Below are 21,530 nucleotides of genomic sequence, written 5' to 3' on the forward strand. Positions count from 1 at the left end.
ACTTAAGAACTTTTCATCAAACTCTTTAGGCCTTACTCTAAATATACTTGTCAGGGCAAGACAGTCATCACTGGTCTGCATAATCCTTCTACGAGGGAAAACTATGAGCAAAGTTAGGGTTTACTTTTTATAATATCTACAGCATGGCAGGTTGGAAAATGTTGCCAGACTGATTGCCATACATTTCATTTCAAAGTGTACAGACCCTCCTCCCCTCTACGAAAGCCTTAGTGGCTTTACAATGAATATCAGTATTAACTATATTCTGTCTCCTTACACACAAGCATCTCTTTGCTCAGGTAAGCTAGGAGTACTTTGTGATTAAGTGATTTCCCAGAATGACATGGTTTTGACTGTATATCAAAATGAAATATACCCACCCTTAGTCATGCTGGTCTATTATATCTTCATATTTGTCTCTCTTTTCATTCCCTCTGACCACCTTTTTGTGGTTTTCTGTCCCTCTTCCTCTTTATATTTCACTTCACAGACCCTGCCATTCTGCGTACTTCCTTTATCTTCTCTCCCACAGATCTCCCCCATCCTTCCTTTTCCCTTCTGCCTTTCTCTTTATATCCTCTTACTTACGGCTCCAATTCTACAAATAATTTGTATGTTCATAGGTTCATAGGTGTTTGCTAGGCTAACGACCACAAGGGTGTTTTTAACTGTAGCCATGCATCCCAAATCTCTGACAAGTTCTGATACCCTTGATAAGTGAAAGCATGGGCCTGGTAAATGAGCAATTTACAGGTTACCTGTGTCCATTAGAGACATCGGTGCCAAACCAGGGATGAATTTCCGGTTTCTCATCCAATTGTCAAAGTTGCACTTCATTTAGGTTAGGGAGGAACTCTGCTTCACATGGATGGGGACCCTGTTCCATAGATGGGGTAGTCTCTGGGATACACGCCTGTATCTCCAGCAGGTCCTATTTATATCACAGGCAAGGTTTAAGTCTTTAGAATGGGTAATCTGGTACTGTTTGTTTTGTGGATATGCAGGAGATCCATCAGAGTGGGGTCTGACAATGCCCTATATGCTAGGCATAGATCTCCCCTCAATAGCCTGTAGGAGACAGAATACAGTGATAGGGCCTTGAGGCGGTCTGCATAGGACATATTACTTACGCCCTGTATTCTTTTAGTGAGGAACCTCTGTGGACATTAACAATTATTTTGTTTGACATTACTGGATCTGTTCCTTCATGTGCAAATAATTACTTACCCTTTTTTACTCAGAATTTTAAAGCATTTATTCTGTCATTTTTTTTAAATGGATTTAAAGCCTGTAAGATTCTTAACACTTGCTACTTTTGTATTGTGTTGTCACCCGATATACCGTCATCTGTATCTGCAACAGACAGATAGCCCTTTGCAGTCGTGTACTGTATTTGATGATTGTTAAAGCAGTGTAGTGTGCTACCTTCATAGTTGCAAATTCCTTTGTTACTTGTTTCACATAAAATTTAATTTTATATGCTGCAGCCATACGCGGTGGTGGTGCTGCGGTAGCGTTGTTGCCTCACAGTAAGATGCTGTCCGGTTCAATTCTCAGCTCGAGCGTCTTCTGCGAGGAGACATGCGTGAATGGGCATACCTTCATTGAAGGTTGTGCGTCAGGGCTGGTAACACAGCACGTAAAAATCAACTACCAATCATTAGCGGACCGGAGTTCCGCTGTGGCGACCCCTAACCGGGAAAAGCTGAAAGACACAAAAAATACTGCAGCCATACATATTACTGCACAAGTTTATTCAATGGAGAGTTTCATTCTCCAGGCTTACACTAATCATTATCAGATGCTAATGTTCATTTTGGCTCACCATGTTAAATTTTTTGCTTCACATATAGACAATAACTCAAACTTTTAGACAGTTCAGTTGTCATGACAACTTAAAAAGATTGGGCTTTCCTCATAAGGTTAACAATACGTTTAAGAGCACATGACATTAATACAGACACCTTGTGTACCTCATTCCTATCCTGTATATAAAACACACAGTTTATTTACAGAAATAAAGCTCATCTCTGATCTAAACATTCAGGTGACTACAAGTGCATACTTCCTGGTCTTTAGCAATGCTGCAGTCACCAAGCTCCCCAAGCCCCACCAAACACCCCAAACATTCCTGATATTTCCATTTCTCACTATTCATAGTTCATTATTTTCTTTTCCCTCTATTTATTATATCACGTGACTTTATTTATTTATTTTAGCATTTGTTAGCCAGTATCAGTGGCTGAACAGGAGCCACACTTGGCCTTTGATGCTGGAATATCAGAAGATTTGGGGTTCTATTCCCACACCAGGTGTTTGGATCAATTTTCAAATACTGGTACTGCAGTGGAGCCCTACTTTGGATGACATTTTAAAATGAGACTCCATCTTTCTCAGCTGATGGCAGCTCCCTCCATGGCACTTACTGTAATAAGGATGAGGGCTTTATTTGCAAACACTTATTTACAACTCTGTATTGCAGATATATATTCACAACACACTTATAGCAATAATTACATAATATATTTAAGTACATCCAATCCTCAGTCTTTATTCCACAACCAAAAATTTGCATTTTAACATACATTCTTAATTTCCCATTTTCTATTATACAGTTCTTACCTAGTTTTCCATGTGAGCCATGTACATTAAAAATTACTTTATCAAGCTTATAGGCTCATAGGTAAGTACTAGGCTAGCTGCCTTTATGTGCCATTTTAAGGCTAGCCAATTTCCCTTTCAAAGGTGAGAATCAAACCCTCTATTATATCTGTGAGATAAACACCTTAATCATTATACCAACCCTTAACTCCCACATGACTTCCTTCTCCTTTATATCATAGTCTCCATATAATATTACATTCAGCCTTACTTATGTTACCCTCATACTTTGTCATTACATTTAGTACATTCCCAAAATATTTTGTTAATATACATAAGATAAAAAAAGGTTCCATTTTCCTTCTGACCCCTTTCTTCTGTTTATACTTCATAAGTGAATTAACCAGTAATTTATTTAACACAATCTTCCACAAGAAGGTTTGCCATTCTCATGTACCTCACAAGCTTTTTTATTTTTCTTTAAGCATCCATTTAATATCCTTACTCAAATGTTACCCATGATCTTTAAAAAAAATCTTTCATATTCTACTTATGCTACTATTTCATTTTTTTGGATAGTTCTTCTAAATTCAGCTTCCACTGTAAAAATGTTTGTATATTCTTCAAGTTCCCTTTCTACAGTTATTTCCCATAATCCCCACATTTTGTTATAAGGATTCTCTGTAGCAATTCTATTTATAATAATGTCAAATAAATTACTGCATTAAATAATTAAAGTCTACCTCTTCATTGCATTATATATAATACCCTCTCTTTATGTCATGCAGGCTCGAAACCATACTATCCCAAACATAATTTCTTCTAACTCATATTCTTGTCTGTCAGAATTATGAATATTCCATACAATATATGACAACTTTCCCAACAATACTGAATGTATTAAATAAATTTTTTTCATAAATGTCAACCTAAGCATTTTCAATAAACTCAGTATAATTTTTATTTTCCTTAATTGCTTTTGTATCTTTTTTTCTCCATATACAATGCCAATACCAACACTTCCTTTCTTGGAAAATATATCCCCAATATCACGTTTCCATATCCATACATTTTCTTTACTCAGACTTAATACTACATGCATTAAATATTATTCCTCTATCTTTATTACTTATTTTACCCATACTTTATTTGCCAGCATAACTAAAGCATGTTCATAACTTAATATCAAAGATAATTGTTTTCTTTTGTTAGATTTTATCCTATCTTACATCATTTCCATATTTACATGTCCCATAAATGCTTTCACAATTAAGTTATTTACTCTAGTTCTTGGGGATTTCTTCCTAACACCTCTATTTATCTGCATTTTTCATTCATCCAGCCATTTACTAGTACCTTAACCCTTGCACGCTTGTGAATATCCTGAAAAAAAATTCATCACTTTCTATCCCACTTTATATGCCTCTTAAAGCCTTCCATATATTTTCATGATCCAGATTCTCAAATAATTTTATTGTATCACCAACAATGATCTTCCCATCCGTCTCCATTTTTATGCAATTGATAATTTCCTTTATTATAACTAACATATTCTTCAAATATCTTTCTTTTTCTTCAAAAGAAAATATTGTCATGCAATAGTTTCTCCAATACCAAATCAAACCATTTCTGCAGTATTTTCATTATAATAATATAATTTACTTTAGATAACATCACCAGACTCCAATTCTACAATGTATATCTTTCTCCTTTTTCTTCACACCCCTCATGCTGGTTTTTAACCATTCACTTATTACTTTTAAAAAGCACGCTTTTTACATTTCATTTTTTTTATAAAACTCAAACCCTAACCTATTTTCACTTGATACACGTTGTAGTGTTTACATTTTTTCTTACTTCCTCCAACTCTTCCATAAGTGAGGGCATGAAGAATATGTTAGAGAAAGAAGTAACAGAAGTTCATAGACTCGCAGATTCTTACAAAGTTTATGTCCAAGGAGACCATTAGACAAATCAGCCATGTCACACAATATCAGTGGGAAGCTGCCTCCATTATACATACTCATTACAAATCCTACTACATCCTCTTCTGTTTCCCTTTTCCTTTGCAATGATACCCTTACTCACCTCTACTGATAACACTAGACCTTCCTCTCTCTTTACCCTTTTACATAAATATGTCTCCTCTTCCTATTTAGCTTTCAAAAGATATCTTTATCTTGAAAGTTAATATTTTAAATTTATTCACTTATTAACTCAATTTTTTCTTGTACATTGACAATCTATTTGATTTTCAATTTCTCAGTAAATGTTCTTTTATTTTTATTTGCACTGTTTGCACCATTCTATCCACGTTACATAAAAATGGAATATTTGTATTTCATGAACACACTTAATTGGCTAAATAGTGCTGTATCATTTAAAACTCGTTTCCTCGTTAATAATTTTGTCATATTCACCAAAACTGCTATTGCATTATCATCAGTGAAACCCACTACAAGTGTTCCTCCATTTCCTTTATTCACTATAAAAACAAAAAAATAAATAATTTTCACTTTTAATGTACCTCTTCCATACATATACTCTGTTTCCATTCTTTTGTTCATCTGTATAAGTTAATATTTCTTACATAACTGTACATCATCTTTTTCTCTGCACATACATCACAGTTAATGCCTCTCATAACTACAATGGCCACATATGTCAAAACATAATTTTTCATTCCTTCAAGATTTTTCTTTCTTACATATCTGTGTATGCATATATAATTATTGTTCTCACTGCTTTTTGTCTTGTCTTGTAATCTATCAACATTCTTTTTGGCACTCTTTTATATACATCTTCCTCCTCATTCTCCCCTTCCTCTTCCTCCCAATATTACAATCAAACCGAAATGTCTTGCTTTCATATACCTTGTGCATTTCATTTTACAGCTTTTTTAAAGAATGTCTCCTATCACCTTGCAGAAAATAGAATCTCTTGTCAAAGTTATTTACTGTTCATAGGTTCATAGATTAGTACTAAGCTAACTGCCCTTGCGAGCCTTTTTAAGCCTAGCCAGTTATCCCTTCTGAGGCTCAAACCCTGCACTGCGTGTTTGTAAAGCAAACACCTTAACCATGAGGCAGCCCTCCCTGTGTCTTTTATCTGTGCAGAAGTAAATCACCTTGGCTGATCCCCTTTACTCAGGCAGTGTCTTTTATCTGTGCAGAAGTAACTCACTTTGGCTGATCCCCTTTACTCATGGAGTGTCTTTTATCTGTGCAGAAGTAACTCACCTTGGCTGATCCCCTTTACTCATGGAGTGTCTTTTATCTGTGCAGAAGTAACTCACCTTGGCTGATCCCCTTTACTCATGTAGTGTCTTTATCTGTGCAGAAGTAACTCACCTTGGCTGATCCCCTTTACTCATGCAGTGTCTTTTATCTGTGCAGAAGTAACTCACTTTGGCTGATCCCCTTTATTCATAGAGTGTCTTTTATCTGTGCAGAAGTAACTCACCTTGGCTGATCCCCTTTACTCATGGAGTGTCTTTTATCTGTGCAGAAGTAACTCACCTTGGCTGATCCCCTTTACTCATGGAGTGTCTTTTATCTGTGCAGAAGTAACTCACCTTGGTTGATCCCCTTTACTCATGGAGTGTCTTTTATCGATGCAGAAGTAACTCACCTTGGCTGATCCCCTTTAATCATGGAGTGTCTCATCTGTGCAGAAGTAACTCACCTTGGCTGATCCCCTTTACTCATGGAGTGTCTTTTATCTGTGCAGAAGTAACTCCCCTTGGCTGATCCCTTTTACTCATGGAGTGTCTTTTATCTGTGCAGAAGTAACTCACCTTGGCTGATCCCCTTTACTCATGGAGTGTCTTTTATCTGTGCAGAAGTAACTCACCTTGGCTGATCCCCTTTACTCATGGAGTGTCTTTTATCTGTGAAGACATAACTCACCTTGACTGATCCCCTTTACTCATGGAGTGTCTTTTATCTGTGCAGAAGTAACTCACCTCGGCTGATCCCCTTTACTCATGGAGTGTCTTTTATCTGTGCAGAAGTAACTCACCTTGGCTGATCCCCTTTACTCATGGAGTGTCTTTTATCTGTGCTGAAGTAACTCACCTTGGCTGATCCCCTTTACTCGTGTAGTGCCTTTTATCTGTGCAGAAGTAACTCACCTTGGCTGATCCCCTTTACTCATGGAATGTCTTTTATCTGTGCATAAGTAACTCACCTTGGCTGATCCCCTTTACTCATGGAGTGTCTTTTATCTGTGCAGAAGTAACTCACCTTGGCTGATCCCCTTTACTCATGGAGTGTCTTTTATCTGTGCAGAAGTAACTCACCTTGACTGATCCCCTTTACTCATGGAGTGTCTTTTATCTGTGCAGAAGTAACTCACCTTGGCTGATCCCCTTTACTCATGGAGTGTCTTTTATCTGTGCAGAAGTAACTCACCTTGGCTGATCCCCTTTACTCATGGAGTGTCTTTTATCTGTGAAGACATAACTCACCTCGGCTGATCCCCTTTACTCATGGAGTGTCTTTTATCTGTGCAGAAGTAACTCACCTTGGCTGATCCCCTTTACTCATGGAATGTCTTTTATCTGTGCAGAAGTAACTCACCTTGGCTGATCCCCTTTACTCATGCAGTGTCTTTTATCTGTGCAGAAGTAACTCACCTTGGCTGATCCCCTTTACTCATGGAGTGTCTTTTATCTGTGCAGAAGTAACTCACCTTGGTTGATCCCCTTTACTCATGGAGTGTCTTTTATCGATGCAGAAGTAACTCACCTTGGCTGATCCCCTTTACTCATGGAGTGTCTTATCTGTGCAGAAGTAACTCACCTTGGCCGATCCCCTTTACTCATGCAGTGTCTTTTATCTGTGCAGGAGTAACTCACCTTGGCTGATCCCCTTTACTCATGGAGTGTCTTTTATCTGTGCAGAAGTAACTCACCTTTGCTGATCCCCTTTACTCATGGAGTGTCTTTTATCTGTGCAGAAGTAACTCACCTTGGCTGATCCCCTTTACTCATGGAGTGTCTTTTATCTCTGCAGAAGTAACTCACCTTGGCTGATCCCCTTTACTCATGGAGTGTCTTTTATCTGTGCAGAAGTAACTCACCTTGGTTGATCCCCTTTACTCATGGAGTGTCTTTTATCGATGCAGAAGTAACTCACCTTGGCTGATCCCCTTTACTCATGGAGTGTCTTATCTGTGCAGAAGTAACTCACCTTGGCTGATCCCCTTTACTCATGGAGTGTCTTTTATCTGTGCAGAAGTAACTCCCCTTGGCTGATCCCTTTTACTCATGGAGTGTCTTTTATCTGTGCAGAAGTAACTCACCTTGGCTGATCCCCTTTACTCATGGAGTGTCTTTTATCTGTGCAGAAGTAACTCACCTTGGCTGATCCCCTTTACTCATGGAGTGTCTTTTATCTGTGAAGACATAACTCACCTTGACTGATCCCCTTTACTCATGGAGTGTCTTTTATCTGTGCAGAAGTAACTCACCTCGGCTGATCCCCTTTACTCATGGAGTGTCTTTTATCTGTGCAGAAGTAACTCACCTTGGCTGATCCCCTTTACTCATGGAGTGTCTTTTATCTGTGCTGAAGTAACTCATCTTGGCTGATCCCCTTTACTCATGTAGTGCCTTTTATCTGTGCAGAAGTAACTCACCTTGTCTGATCCCCTTTACTCATGGAATGTCTTTTATCTGTGCAGAAGTAACTCACCTTGGCTGATCCCCTTTACTCATGGAGTGTCTTTTATCTGTGCAGAAGTAACTCACCTTGGCTGATCCCCTTTACTCATGGAGTGTCTTTTATCTGTGCAGAAGTAACTCACCTTGACTGATCCCCTTTACTCATGGAGTGTCTTTTATCTGTGCAGAAGTAACTCACCTTGGCTGATCCCCTTTACTCATGGAGTGTCTTTTATCTGTGCAGAAGTAACTCACCTTGGCTGATCCCCTTTACTCATGGAGTGTCTTTTATCTGTGAAGACATAACTCACCTCGGCTGATCCCCTTTACTCATGGAGTGTCTTTTATCTGTGCAGAAGTAACTCACCTTGGCTGATCCCCTTTACTCATGGAATGTCTTTTATCTGTGCAGAAGTAACTCACCTTGGCTGATCCCCTTTACTCATGCAGTGTCTTTTATCTGTGCAGAAGTAACTCACCTTGGCTGATCCCCTTTACTCATGGAGTGTCTTTTATCTGTGCAGAAGTAACTCACCTTGGCTGATCCCCTTTACTCATGGAGTGTCTTTTATCTGTGCAGAAGTAACTCACCTTGGTTGATCCCCTTTACTCATGGAGTGTCTTTTATCGATGCAGAAGTAACTCACCTTGGCTGATCCCCTTTTCTCATGGAGTGTCTTATCTGTGCAGAAGTAACTCACCTTGGCCGATCCCCTTTACTCATGCAGTGTCTTTTATCTGTGCAGAAGTAACTCACCTTGGCTGATCCCCTTTACTCATGGAGTGTCTTTTATCTGTGCAGAAGTAACTCACCTTTGCTGATCCCCTTTACTCATGGAGTGTCTTTTATCTGTGCAGAAGTAACTCACCTTGGCTGATCCCCTTTACTCATGGAGTGTCTTTTATCTCTGCAGAAGTAACTCACCTTGGCTGATCCCCTTTACTCATGGAGTGTCTTATCTGTGCAGAAGTAACTCACCTTGGCTGATCCCCTTTACTCATGCTGTGTCTTTTATCTGTGCAGAAGTAACTCACCTTGGCTGATCCCCTTTACTCATGGAATGTCTTTTATCTGTGCAGGAGTAACTCACCTTGGCTGATCCCCTTTACTCATGGAGTGTCTTTTATCTGTGCAGAAGTAACTCACCTTGGCTGATCCCCTTTACTCATGGAGTGTCTTTTATCTGTGCAGAAGTAACTCACCTTTGCTGTTCCCTTTTTTCAGTTCATAATTATTGCATGTGGAATATGTTTTTTATTATTATACACAATATTCAGAGTCATATCCAGAACTCACATTCCAGTCCACAAGTGTCTTTTACCAAAAACTTTATGGATAGCTTCAACATTCATACATAAGCCTTTAAAAAATCTTTAATTTCAGGCTCTGTAATTTCATCAGTTCAAAGCTGTGCATTTATTTTTTTCTTACTCATTGCATTTACAATTGTAAGTTCACAGTCATTTCATGGGAACAAACTTTTTTTTTCTTTTCTTTCAGGCTTACAAATGTTTAAAGTCCCAAACCTTTCCGTCCATAACTGAATTTGAGAATGGTTTTCTGCAGCTTTAAAACCCATAGGTACAACTAATTTACCTAAAAGCATGTACCTGTTTATTACAACCTTCATATTTATGCTCACAGCTGGTCTCCATTTTGTTTCCATGTGTCGATGCACTTTCACATTCAGCAACAGTGATGGCATATGAATATGTGGTTCTTGTCTATCAGTGCCTCTAACAACCTGTCACACTTCTTCTTTCTCCTTGTGCTCCTTTGCCAAACCCTGTTGCCACTCATTCTCACCTAGCACATCAGGAGGTTTTATAACTCCTATACTTATATCCAAACAATTTCTTTCTCAACAAAAGTCTCTCCCTAGCTATTTTCATCCAGACTGAAGCATTTCTCTACTGCAATACCGTCTTTTGTTTCATTTTCCCAACCACATGCAGCAGTACTCTGTATCCAGACCTTTAATGTGCTAAACAGTAACATTTGCAACTAGTAACTTCATGAATCTTCTATGGTTGCCACCCATTCAGATTCCCAAAGTCAGACAGTTTTGTAGAAAGGTGACATTTTTGCAAGATAAAACATACCCACGGCCAGTGTTGTTTATGTTATTTCATATAAAAAATTAAGTGTTTCAGATGCAAAATAACTGTTTTATGCAACTATAAAAGAAAACTTATGAACTATTTTTTGTCCTAAATTCTCAGGACATTTGCAATTTTTTTTAGTTTTTTTTCCTACAGACAGAACTGCCCAAAGAGGGACTGTCCCTCACAAACAGGGACAGTTGGTAAGTCTGGAATCTCCAGGCTCACAGAATAGTGCCTATTCAGCATTCTCACCAACTCAGTAACCTCTGCTATGTCACTGCAACATCAAGAGCCTTTCCTCCTTTAACAAACAAAAGGTACATTTCACTGCAGTCTTTATGAAATCTCCACTAACCAATATGAATACAAACTTGGAGCCACCTTGAAAATAGGCCGTACACCTAATGGGACTAATCCAGTGAACAAACTATAAACAGATAAATAAAAAGTTGGATGGCTGGCCCAAGGACCCTTTTCAGCCATGATCAAAGCCAAGTGATAATAAATTAACATTTTCAGCATCTTAAAAACTTACAATATGATGAGTATAAGCTTAAAATACAATAGCTAAAAAACAATATAACAATACATAATTTAAAAAATATAGTTATCTTTTAATCTCTTAAATGAAAGTTAAATATGAGTGATAAAGTATTGTATATTTTCAGAAGTACAGGAAAGTGTATAAATAATACTGTAGGTGTGACTTTTCTATACTGTAATTTAGCATGAGGATAACAGGCACGTAAAACTCTACTGCCAATCATTAGCGGACCGGAGTTCCGCTGTGGTGACCCCTAACCGGGAAAAGCCGAAAGACACAAACATAACAGTGCTGTGGGGTAAGATACTGAGGGGAAAGGAAGATTAAATAAGAAGGATTAGGTCAAATGTTTCAAGAGGGTTAAAAGCAGTTACATAGCATGTGTTTAAGGAATACATTCATTTCTTTATCACAAAAAAATTTCTGTTCCTCCATCTGAGTCAGATGTATTTGTTTTCTTGTTCACCAGTACAGGCTTATCTACAGGAATGTATGACTAAGACCATTCACCTACAAAGTAATATCAGGTGCTTGAAGGAACTCTTTATTAACTAAAGTTTTATCACCGAAGGAGGTACTTTTCTCAGTGATCTCCATTCATACATATGCAGTACCTCCTCTTACAAGATGCTAAGAGTGCAACAATTAAAACGTCTACAGTCTATATTAAGCACCCCCTTAAATTTCAGATACAAACTGCATTATGCTTACATGTTTGGTCTTTTATGCTCACTTCAGATAATAGAGCATTAAGGTTATAGCTGATGGTATTTTTCCTCCTTGGATACAAATCTATTTTTTAAGTGTCCAAAAGATCGGCTGAGTGGCACCATTTCCTGCATCTAGTTGACCCATTCATTACACTACCATGGTGGTGAGAGTCCTGCACCCCCTTTGTTATCTGATGGAGGCAAGACCTGGGTGTTAGAGACTAGGTCAGTCTGCATACCCTGTGTTCTGTCCTATCTGCCCACTCACAGCAGCCTTGCAAGCTCCACTATGGCTACCTTTAGAAGGTGAATACACGCTTTTGCACATATGTGACCTCCCAACTAAGTGACAAAAAACTATAGCGCAGGGCTTGTAGGGCTGTTCATGCTGCCTCCCACTATCCTAGAGGGTAAGCCAGTGTCAGACACTCACTGCCATCCACGCACTGTCCCTCCAACACCCATGCCACTAGTGTGACACAGGTCATCTGGGGTGCAGTCAAGGCTTTATGCTATATATATTCCATAGGCACAAATGTTACGATTAGTTAAAACAACATGATTTAATTTTCTGTCCAAATACAGAAAATATAAGCAAATTAAAGACTAATATGATTATAAAAAACATCTTTTATTACTTAAAGTGTTCATGTGCCTGAATTCCCATGCACTATCCTGTATGTTACACAAACAGATCATTTAGAGTCCAGGGTTTGATTCCTTTGGTCTCCCTTTTATTAGTGTGACTTTGATCAAGTCACTTAACCAGACAATGTTCCCAGCCAGAGTTTGAGAAATGTACATGTGGATCGGGTTCCTATCACATTGTCGAATTATGACAATGTCGAATGGCTAAAATGTCGAAAGCACCGTTCATCTAAACTGTTCTTGTGGAATTGCGGTAAAGTGAGGATCAGAAAATTTGCCCTTTCCTCACTGTAGTGCGATCTTGGAGTTGGCATATATAATTAGCAGGGGTGTGGGGGCGCAGCCCACCCCCCACAAAAACAGTTTTGATGAAAGGCACTTTCGACATTTTAGCCATTCGACATGGTGAGAATTCAACAATGTGATATAGACCCTGTGGATCAGTAATGTATATCTCAAGTAAACACTTGTTCTTAACTTGTGCACCAATTTCTGCTTTACACTGAAAGGACGTGTAGCTCATTGTCAGTTTGTTTGTGTCTTTCTGGTTTTCCCGGTTAGGGGTCGCCACAGCGGAAATCCGGTCCGCTAATGACTGGCAGTTGATTTTTACGTACCGGCTTGCCAGGCCTGACGCATAACCTTCAATGAAGGTACGCCCATTCACGCATGTCTCCATGCAGAAGACGCTCTAGCTGAGAATCGAACTAGACAGCGTCTTACTGTGAGGCGACAATGCTACCGCAGCACCACCACCGTGGGTTGTGTAGCTCATTGTCAGTAAAAATGTGAAAATAAATTCATACTTACTCACACAACCCTCGTTTGCCTACCGTGTGACTTTGAGCAAGTCACTTAGCCAAACATTGCTCCCAGGTTGCTCTTGAAAAGGGACCTTGTGTCTAGTGAGCCTACAACTGGGTATTATTTTTATTATTAAAACTGGATGCCTCATTGCCTCATGCTTTTTTTTTCTTTTCTACTTATGAGTCTAACTAAAGCTAAGCATTTCTTACAAGGAGTACCACTGAATTAAAATCCTGTTGTCTGATTTTTTTTCAGCTAAATTTTGAAAAGATGGAAAACATGAAAGGACTCCTAACAAAATCTACTTTGGACTCTGATGCTATGTTGGAGCTGAAATGTGAACTCAAGGTATGTACAGCTAAAAAATCTCTGCATGGATTTTCTCTATGTACTTCAGTTTCCTCCCACCTTCCAAAAGATTGGCTGCACTGAGTTTATCCACAAACATGCTATATTGACTCTTGCCTTTGTGGCTGAAATGAATCTCAGATGACTTATCCCTTTAATGAATGGGGCAGTGCAGTGGTGTAGTAGTTAGCGTTGTCGCCTCACAGCAAGAGGTTCTCCAGTTCAATTCTTGGCAGGGGTGCCGGTGCCTTCTGTGCAGAGTCGGCATGTCCTCCCTGTGTTCCTGTGGGTTCCTCCGGGTGCTCCAGCTTACCCCCACATTCCAAAGACATATATCTGGAGTGCCTCTCCCTGGGCCTCCACGCTAAATGGACTCTGTCCCAGTAGGACTTTCCTGGTAAACAAATGTTAAATAAATTAATTAATTAATTAATTAATTAAGCAGTTGGGTATGTTCTGTGTAGTAGTCTTGACTTGCCAAATGGGTACCTGCTATCAGTTTCCTGCTAGAGGTGTAGATAAAATAAGTATCCTTTCATGGTTCATGCAAAAGGAACAGTGACACTGTGCTTTAGTCCCTGCCATGTCGTGTTCACTGTAAGCTTCTCACCTTCAGTTGCACTCCTCCCAGTAATGTAAGCAGGACACGGGCAGACAAGGGCGGACCTCTACACTTACTGCTGCATTTGCACATGAGTTGGCATGTGTCATGTATGGTTAACAGGAAAGAAGTAACATTACATAACAGGACTAACTACCTTAGTGAGCAGGTAAAGGAAAACAACAAGAGAATAAATTAGTCCAATTAAACAATTAGGAAATTAAGATCTGGTATTTGAAAGAATAGTAAATTACTGTGCCAAAGTGAGACCTGAAATAACAAAACATTTCAAGTTAAAAGAAAAGCATCTAGCTTGTTAATCTTGCATATTCTATGTTATCCTTTACGATGAGATGTTTACAGTCAAAACATTTTCTTTTTTTCCAGCTGGTTGTCACAGCAGGACTGTTTTTTGGCAGTGAACAGCTTTGTAAAACAGTATCAAGTTCAGAGGTCAATTTGTCATCAGAACCTGTATGGAATCAGAAACTGGAATTCGACATCAGTTTCTGCGATATACCCCGTATGGCACGCCTCTGTTTTGCTTTGTACGTTGTGGTTGAAAAAGTTAAGAAATCCCGCTCTACAAAGAAAAAATCAAAAAAGGCTGTAAGTTGGCATGGTTTATGTTATCTGTAGTGTTTTAGCAGTGAAAATGAATGGTAAGTGACTGTGGTAGCAGAAACTATTGGGTTTGGACTCAAATTCAGTGAGACCCACAGAGGAAAAGTAGCAATTAATAAAACCGTTTACTTTGCTTTGGTTTGCTGACTCTATATATCAATGTTGCCCAAGCTGCACTTTTGTTTGTTCATTATATTAACTTGCCAAAACATTAATTATGTCATTACAAATGTCAACTGAGCAGAAAATAAACGTATTTGCTATTTTTATTTCTGTAAAGTGCATTTACCTAATGTGTTAGTTACATTGCATGTTACAAATTATACCTGTACAGCTGGAAACATTAATACTACCAGTTCACTCTGAGATTGCAGATGCCAGCTGCTTATAATGTTTCTTTGAGGCTTATCTATCCAGTCCTCTCATCGATTCATGCAGGTATTGTTTATATATCAAACATATTAACACAGAGAGCAAATAATATAAACTGCCAACAAGGTTCCCCCACACTTGACTTCCTCAGACTGCCATTGTCTTCCTTATCTGCACCCAGTTGTCCCTTTTGTTTCCTGGGGATGAGAGCCAGGCATCTCTGGGCTAGGTGAGAGCCCTCCTGCCCATTTGTACCTGTTAACACTAATCAGCTCACCTGTCCCCTTCCAGTGAGAGTGAGGTAGAAGGGAGCAAGTCAGACAGTAGGTCCTAGGGAGTGCCTTAACCTTCCCTTCCTGTACGTCGCTACTTAATTCGTGATAGCTGCCTGGCTTGGAGAGGGGACTGCATGTTCCTGTGTATACCCACCTCCCCCAGCTCAGGTGTGTACATATGCAGCTACCACTACAGGCATTCCTGGACTCTTTCACATATGTTCACCTAGTCTTCAAGAGGTGAGAGCAGTGTGGAAGACCAAACAACCTCTGTCTCCCTGAGAATGAATGGACAGCATTAGTCACTTAAGCCCATCTTCTCTGACCCATCCCCCATTGCCCATATCACCAGTGAAACACGGGTTGCTTGTGTCATACTCAGGGCTTCATCTCTACACCAATAGGCTTTGACCTGGGTTGGGTTCTCTTCATTTCCATTTGTGAGGTGTGAGTCCAACCAAATCATTTAAAAAGAGTGTGCTCCAGGGTTGTACCTAAAAACAGGCAAATATGTATGGAGGGGCTTCCTTGCATAACTGCTGTTGGTTCACTTGTGACTTCTTAGTTGTCTTCTAAGTATTAGCAGAACTTGGTAAGTCTTTCTCAAGGCTGTCTCTTAAAATCAGGAAAGGGAACAGCCAGATACTATAACCACACCTGAAATGTATCTTCTGATCTAGTTACTAGCCTTTTGTATAGTCACAAGCAGCATATAAGTGCAATAACGTAATGATTAGAGCATATGCCTTGCATATAGTCATTCATGGTTCGAGCCATTTCCATTTTGTATATTCGAGAGGGTGGCCTAATGGTTAAGGTATTTGCCTTGCAAACCCAAGGTGCAGAGTTTGAGTCTCACAAGGGATAATTGACTAGGCTTAAAATTGCTTGCAAGGCCATTAGCTTAGTACCAATCTATCTATTTATAAAATCTAGGTATGATCGCATGCCACCCTTTGTCGTCATATACAGTATAACTGTCCTTTTTGCTTCTATTGTCTTATAGGTTCATAGGTAAGTATTTCGCTAGCTGCTCTTGCGGGCCATTTTAAGCCTAGCCAGATTTCCTTTTTGTGCTCAAAATAACCAAACCCATTTGGTTACAGATTGGCATTACCATCCCATGGTCAATAATTATACATTATCCCTAATAAAAATAACTGGGATCATACCATAGATACTTTGAAGAGACCCATGCATGGGATAAAGCATTTAGGAGCTGTCTGTGTCCATTTATAGTACAGGGGGCAGTCCTGGGGTACATTTTGTGTTTCCCATCCATAAATCTAAGATATGCTTGAAAATTGACAGGTATAAACTTTGATTTATGTGGATGGGTAGTCTGTTCCACAGCAGTGGTATCCACTGTGAAATATATGTGTTCCTGCAAACCTTTCTATTGATGTTGCAGAAGGGGTTTAGATTCTTAGACTGAGTATTTCTAATGCCATTTAACTTGCTGATGGGCAGTAACTCCAGTAGTAATGGGTCAGAGGATACCTTATGTGCCAGACAGAAGTCACCTCTTAGCAGTCTGTAGGATACTGAGTATATTGACAGGGCTTTGAGTCAGTCCACATAGGACATGTTGTTTAGGTCTTGTATACTTTTAGTAAGGCATCTCTGTGGGTGTTCCAGTTGTTGCATGTCCCTGGACAGATACACAGGTTCATAGGTGTGTACTAGGCTAATGGCCCTGGAGCCTTTACAAACCTAAAGGGAGCATTATATTCAATGATTGGCCTAATAAGGGCTGAGTAAGGGGGGAGGCAATAACATCCCTTAATCTAGACGGAATCCTTTTGTTTATAAGCTGTGCAATATGGAAGGATGTTCTTACAACAATGGACACATGTTGGTCAAAAGTTAGATCACTGTCTGCATAAGTTCCCAAATAGTTCAGGGAAGTTTTGGTTTCAATCCTACAATTTTGTGTTGAGGTGATAATTTGTCTGGGAGACTGGAATACTGTTACAAACAGACAAAATGTGCAACGCAAGTCTGAGAGTCTAATTGGCTTACTTATTTAACAAATCTATAAAAATAACTAGGGATGGCAGTTACCACAGGTGATTAAGCCTAAGAGCTGTTAACAAGGTGCTTCCTGAGGTATGGGTTTGATTCCCTTTGCCTACTGTGCAACCTTGGGCAAGTCACTTAACCTTTTAGCAGTATGGGGCAATTGGGAAACGAGGCGAGGCTCTTTAATGATCTCCTAGGACTGCATGCCTAGTATCTAGCTATAAACCTTAGTGGGTCTATCAACCAGAGCTCACTTTTTAATCTGGAAAGAGTCATACACCAGCAAGTCTGGATGGCGTTCATACTTCCAGGTAAAACAGTTATCTAACTCAAGTTTTTGAAAGTCACCTGAAACTATATCAGATCATGTCCATAGTCTTATAAATTAATAACTCAAATTCTGTTATATTAGAAAAGCATTGTGGGGGTTCCATATGTATTACGTAAAACAATTTTCCTTTAGGAAATGGTGTAGTGAGTTATTAAGGAAATAAATGCAGAGAGTATTAACACTGGGAAAGGACTTATGCTAGCTTGGGATAAATTCAAATGGATGGTACTAGAGAAGATTAAATCATATAAAGTCAAGTTCTGGGAGAGAAACAAGGAGATAAGACAGCCATTGTGAAGCTTAGAGAAAGGAAAGAATCGGGGAGGAGGTAAATGAAAAAGAAATAAAGATGTTAAAGATCAAACTAGGAAGCAGTTGGATAGAAAATGGGAATCTTTAAGGAAGGTTTACAAGAGTTATTTTACAGGATTCATCAGGATATCAGAAAAAAGTTGGCAGTCAGATCAAAAATCTGTAGTACTTGATGTCCTAACAACTTCTAGTCAGTGCCAGATGGCCTATTATATTGGGCTTAGATTTCACCTTGGAATTAAACGTCCTAAGCAGATGAAGCACTGGCAATGGGAGAACATGACACAGGCAAAAGGGAGTAATTTCACACTGATAACATTCATGTGAAGAAAAGTGAACTTGTAGTGTGGGATTTCCATTTCGGCCCTTATAACACCAATCATGTCCATTTCGGCCCTTATAACACCACTCATGGAGTACAGCACTCCTTTGTAGTATGGGATTTCCATTTTGGCCATTATAACACCAGTCATGGAGTACAGCACTCCTTTGTAGTATGGGATTTCCATTTTGGCCATTATAACACCAGTCATGGAGTACAGCACTCCTTTGTAGTATGGGATTTCCATTTTGGCCCTTATAACACCAATCATGGAGTGTAGCACTCCTTTGTAGTATGGGATTTCCATTTCAGCCCTTATAATACCAATCATGGAGAACAGCACTCCTTTGTAGTGTGGGATTTCTATTTTGGCCCTTATAACACCAATCATGGAGTATGGCACTGCTTTGGTATGTACGTGACCAGGCATATGAAACAACTGAACATCCACAGAGGTTCCTTACAAAAAGAATACATGGCCTAAACAACATATCCTACTCGGAACACCTCAAAGCCCTGTCGCTGTACTCGGTCTGCAACAGACTGCTGAGATCTGATTTATGCCTGGTCTACAAAGTATCCACTGATCCCTATCTGATGTGCCTGTTGCATATCTGCAAACCACACTGCATCATAATTACCTGATCTAGAGACCTAAACCTCATCTGCAACATGAATAAGACACATTACATGGACAGCTATGTGTCTCAGAGAGTATCTCATCTCTGGGACATGTTTTCCATCCAAGTAAAAGAGAGTATTTCCTTAAATCAATTCAAGTGTAACTTAGACCAGTGGATGAGTAATCAGTAAATTTCCCTGGTCTGACACCTATGTCACCTATGTCTCTAGCAGACAGAAGCAGCCTACAAATACTTAACATCTCAAATGGCTTAGTGGTAAATTACTTTGGCTATAGTGTGCAGGGTCCTGGGTTTGAGACTTGCAAGGGCTAATTATTTCCTACCCTAAGGCACTGTACGAGCACATCCACTCCTGCATGAATCGTGCCATCCCAAATAGAACCAAGATGCTCTCCTCCAAAAAAAGGAAGGCAATCTGGTGATCCCCTGCCATAAACAAAGTTTACAACAAAAGGAAAAAACTGTTGCAGAAAAGAGGAAAATCCCAGTATGCAAAAAAACTCCCTTACCAGCCTCAGTAAGAAGCTGAGATCCCTCATAAAATCCTCCAAAGCTAGTTACGAAAATAAAATTGCGAAAGATTCCAAAGACAACCACAAGGCATTCTATAGCTATGTCAAAAATCTAAATGGCAATGCTCAGATATGCTCTGAGTTACAACAGAATGGCGCTAAATATACTGATCCTAAGGATATTGCCAATATCTTGGCAGATTAATTCAGTGCCGACTTCACCCCCTCTCACCCCCTAAAGGGCCCACCTCAACACTGAAAGATTGCCAAATTCTGGTAATAATGGCCACACAGGTAAAGACCGCCCTCTCCAAAGCTAAGAATACAGCATCCATGGGACCAGATGACATCCCGGGCTGTGTACTACATGATCTACAAAATTAACTGGCACCTTACCTAAGTGTCATGTTTAATCATAGCCTCACCTTAGGCTTTGTGCCTACTTAGTGGCACACAGCTACAGTTATCCCACTCCACAAGGGGGAATCCACCTTGGATCCTGGGAACTACTGCCCCATCAGTCTGATGAGCCTGATCTGCAAGGCCATAAAATGTATTATCATGGAACTTATTGGCAACCTTCAAACACTGGACCCCACCCAGTTTGGGTTCGTGAAGGGCCGATCTTGTCTCCTAAACCTGATTGACTTCTTCGAATCAGTCTCCAGAGCTGTGGACAAAGGCAAGGCGGTCCACACAGCCGATCTGGACCTCGCCAAGGCCTTCAACACCATCCCCCACTCTGGAATCATAGATAAACTTACTAAGCTGGACATTAATCCCTACGTCACTCAATGGGTTGCCAACTGGCTTACTGACAGAACCCACACTGTAAAAGTAGCCAACTCCAAATCCAGCTAAAGACAAGTGACAAGTAGAGTACCTCAGCGTTCAGTCCTGGGACGGCTCTTGTTTGGCATCTACTTCTCTGAAGTACAGGCCAACACTAAGGGACTCTGGCTAACAAGGTTCACAGATGACTGCAAACTAAAAGCCATTATTGAATCCCTAAATGATGTGGATATTCTACAAAAGAGCCTTACAGAGACAGATGCTTGGTGCCAGAGCCATTGTCTCAAGCGCAATGCCAAGAAATGTATAGTTATCCCCTTTGGGAAAAAACATGTACCCATGAATTACCACATAGGTGACAGTATACTAAACACTGAAAATGTGATAAGAGACTTAGGGACACAGGTGGACAGTGATCTCACCTTCAATAACCACATCACCACAACAGTCAGGAAATCCTTCTATGTGGCACACCTCATAACTAAGGACTTTTCATCCAGGAAAAAAGGAGGTCATTGTCCCACTGTACTCATTCCTCAGTAGACCCATTATAGAATACAATGCCCCATTTGGTATGTACCTCTCAAGACATCTGCAACAACTGGAAAGGCCGCAGAAATACCTCACTAAAAGAGTCACAGGCCTAAAGCAGATGCCCTATGCTGACCATGTAAAGAAACTCCAGCTATACTCTGTCACATATCGTCTACTCAGAGGTGATCTCTGCTTAACATACAAGGCCATGTCAAACCCAGAGCTGTTGGACATGCTGCACTTAAAGAAATCCCAAACCCTCAGAGCCACATGCTCCAGGGATCTAAACCTTGTCATCACAATGAACAAAACATGCTGGAGGGATAGGTTCCTGACCCAGGGACTCCAAAGACTCTGGAATAGACTGCCCATACATGTCAAGCAGAGCACCTCTTTGGCCCTCTTCAAAAGGAACCTTGACGATTGGAGGGGAGATAGGAAATTCACCCCAGGGGTCACGTCAGTCACCCTGCTAGATAGGGGCCCAGGGAAGGTTCATTGAATCATTTCTTGGTCAATTTCCCTTCATGTTCTTAACTCTTTCCATCCTATATACTTATCCAAGCTGCACATGAACCATGTCTGACATTATCTGCTCTTGGTCAGTACAATGCAAACTATGCAGTTTTCACCAGACCAGCTTCTGACTTACCAGTTTCTTTGCTTCTTACTCACATATTCAAAGTACATTATCCCATTAATTTGCTCTGCTTGAGTTTGTGTAGAGCTGCAGTGGGGAGCAGAATACATGTATAGCCTG

At 39.9% G+C, this 21,530-nt stretch overlaps 1 protein-coding gene across 2 annotated transcripts in view; it reads left to right on the top strand.

Moving 5' to 3' along the window:
* PIK3CD (phosphatidylinositol-4,5-bisphosphate 3-kinase catalytic subunit delta) overlaps positions 1 to 21,530 on the top strand; it is a 912,023-nt gene that overhangs the window by 590,376 nt on the left and 300,117 nt on the right. For both annotated transcript variants that reach the window (XM_044063126.1, XR_006363658.1), the window contains exons 9-10: positions 13,337 to 13,429; positions 14,418 to 14,639. In XM_044063126.1, coding sequence (XP_043919061.1) covers positions 13,337 to 13,429; positions 14,418 to 14,639 — 315 coding nt within the window. The remainder of the gene's footprint in view (positions 1 to 13,336; positions 13,430 to 14,417; positions 14,640 to 21,530) is intronic.

The sequence above is a fragment of the Protopterus annectens genome, chromosome 2.part1 (genome assembly GCF_019279795.1).
Source record: "Protopterus annectens isolate FY-2018-M chromosome 2.part1, PAN1.0, whole genome shotgun sequence".
NCBI lineage: Eukaryota > Metazoa > Chordata > Ceratodontiformes > Protopteridae > Protopterus > Protopterus annectens.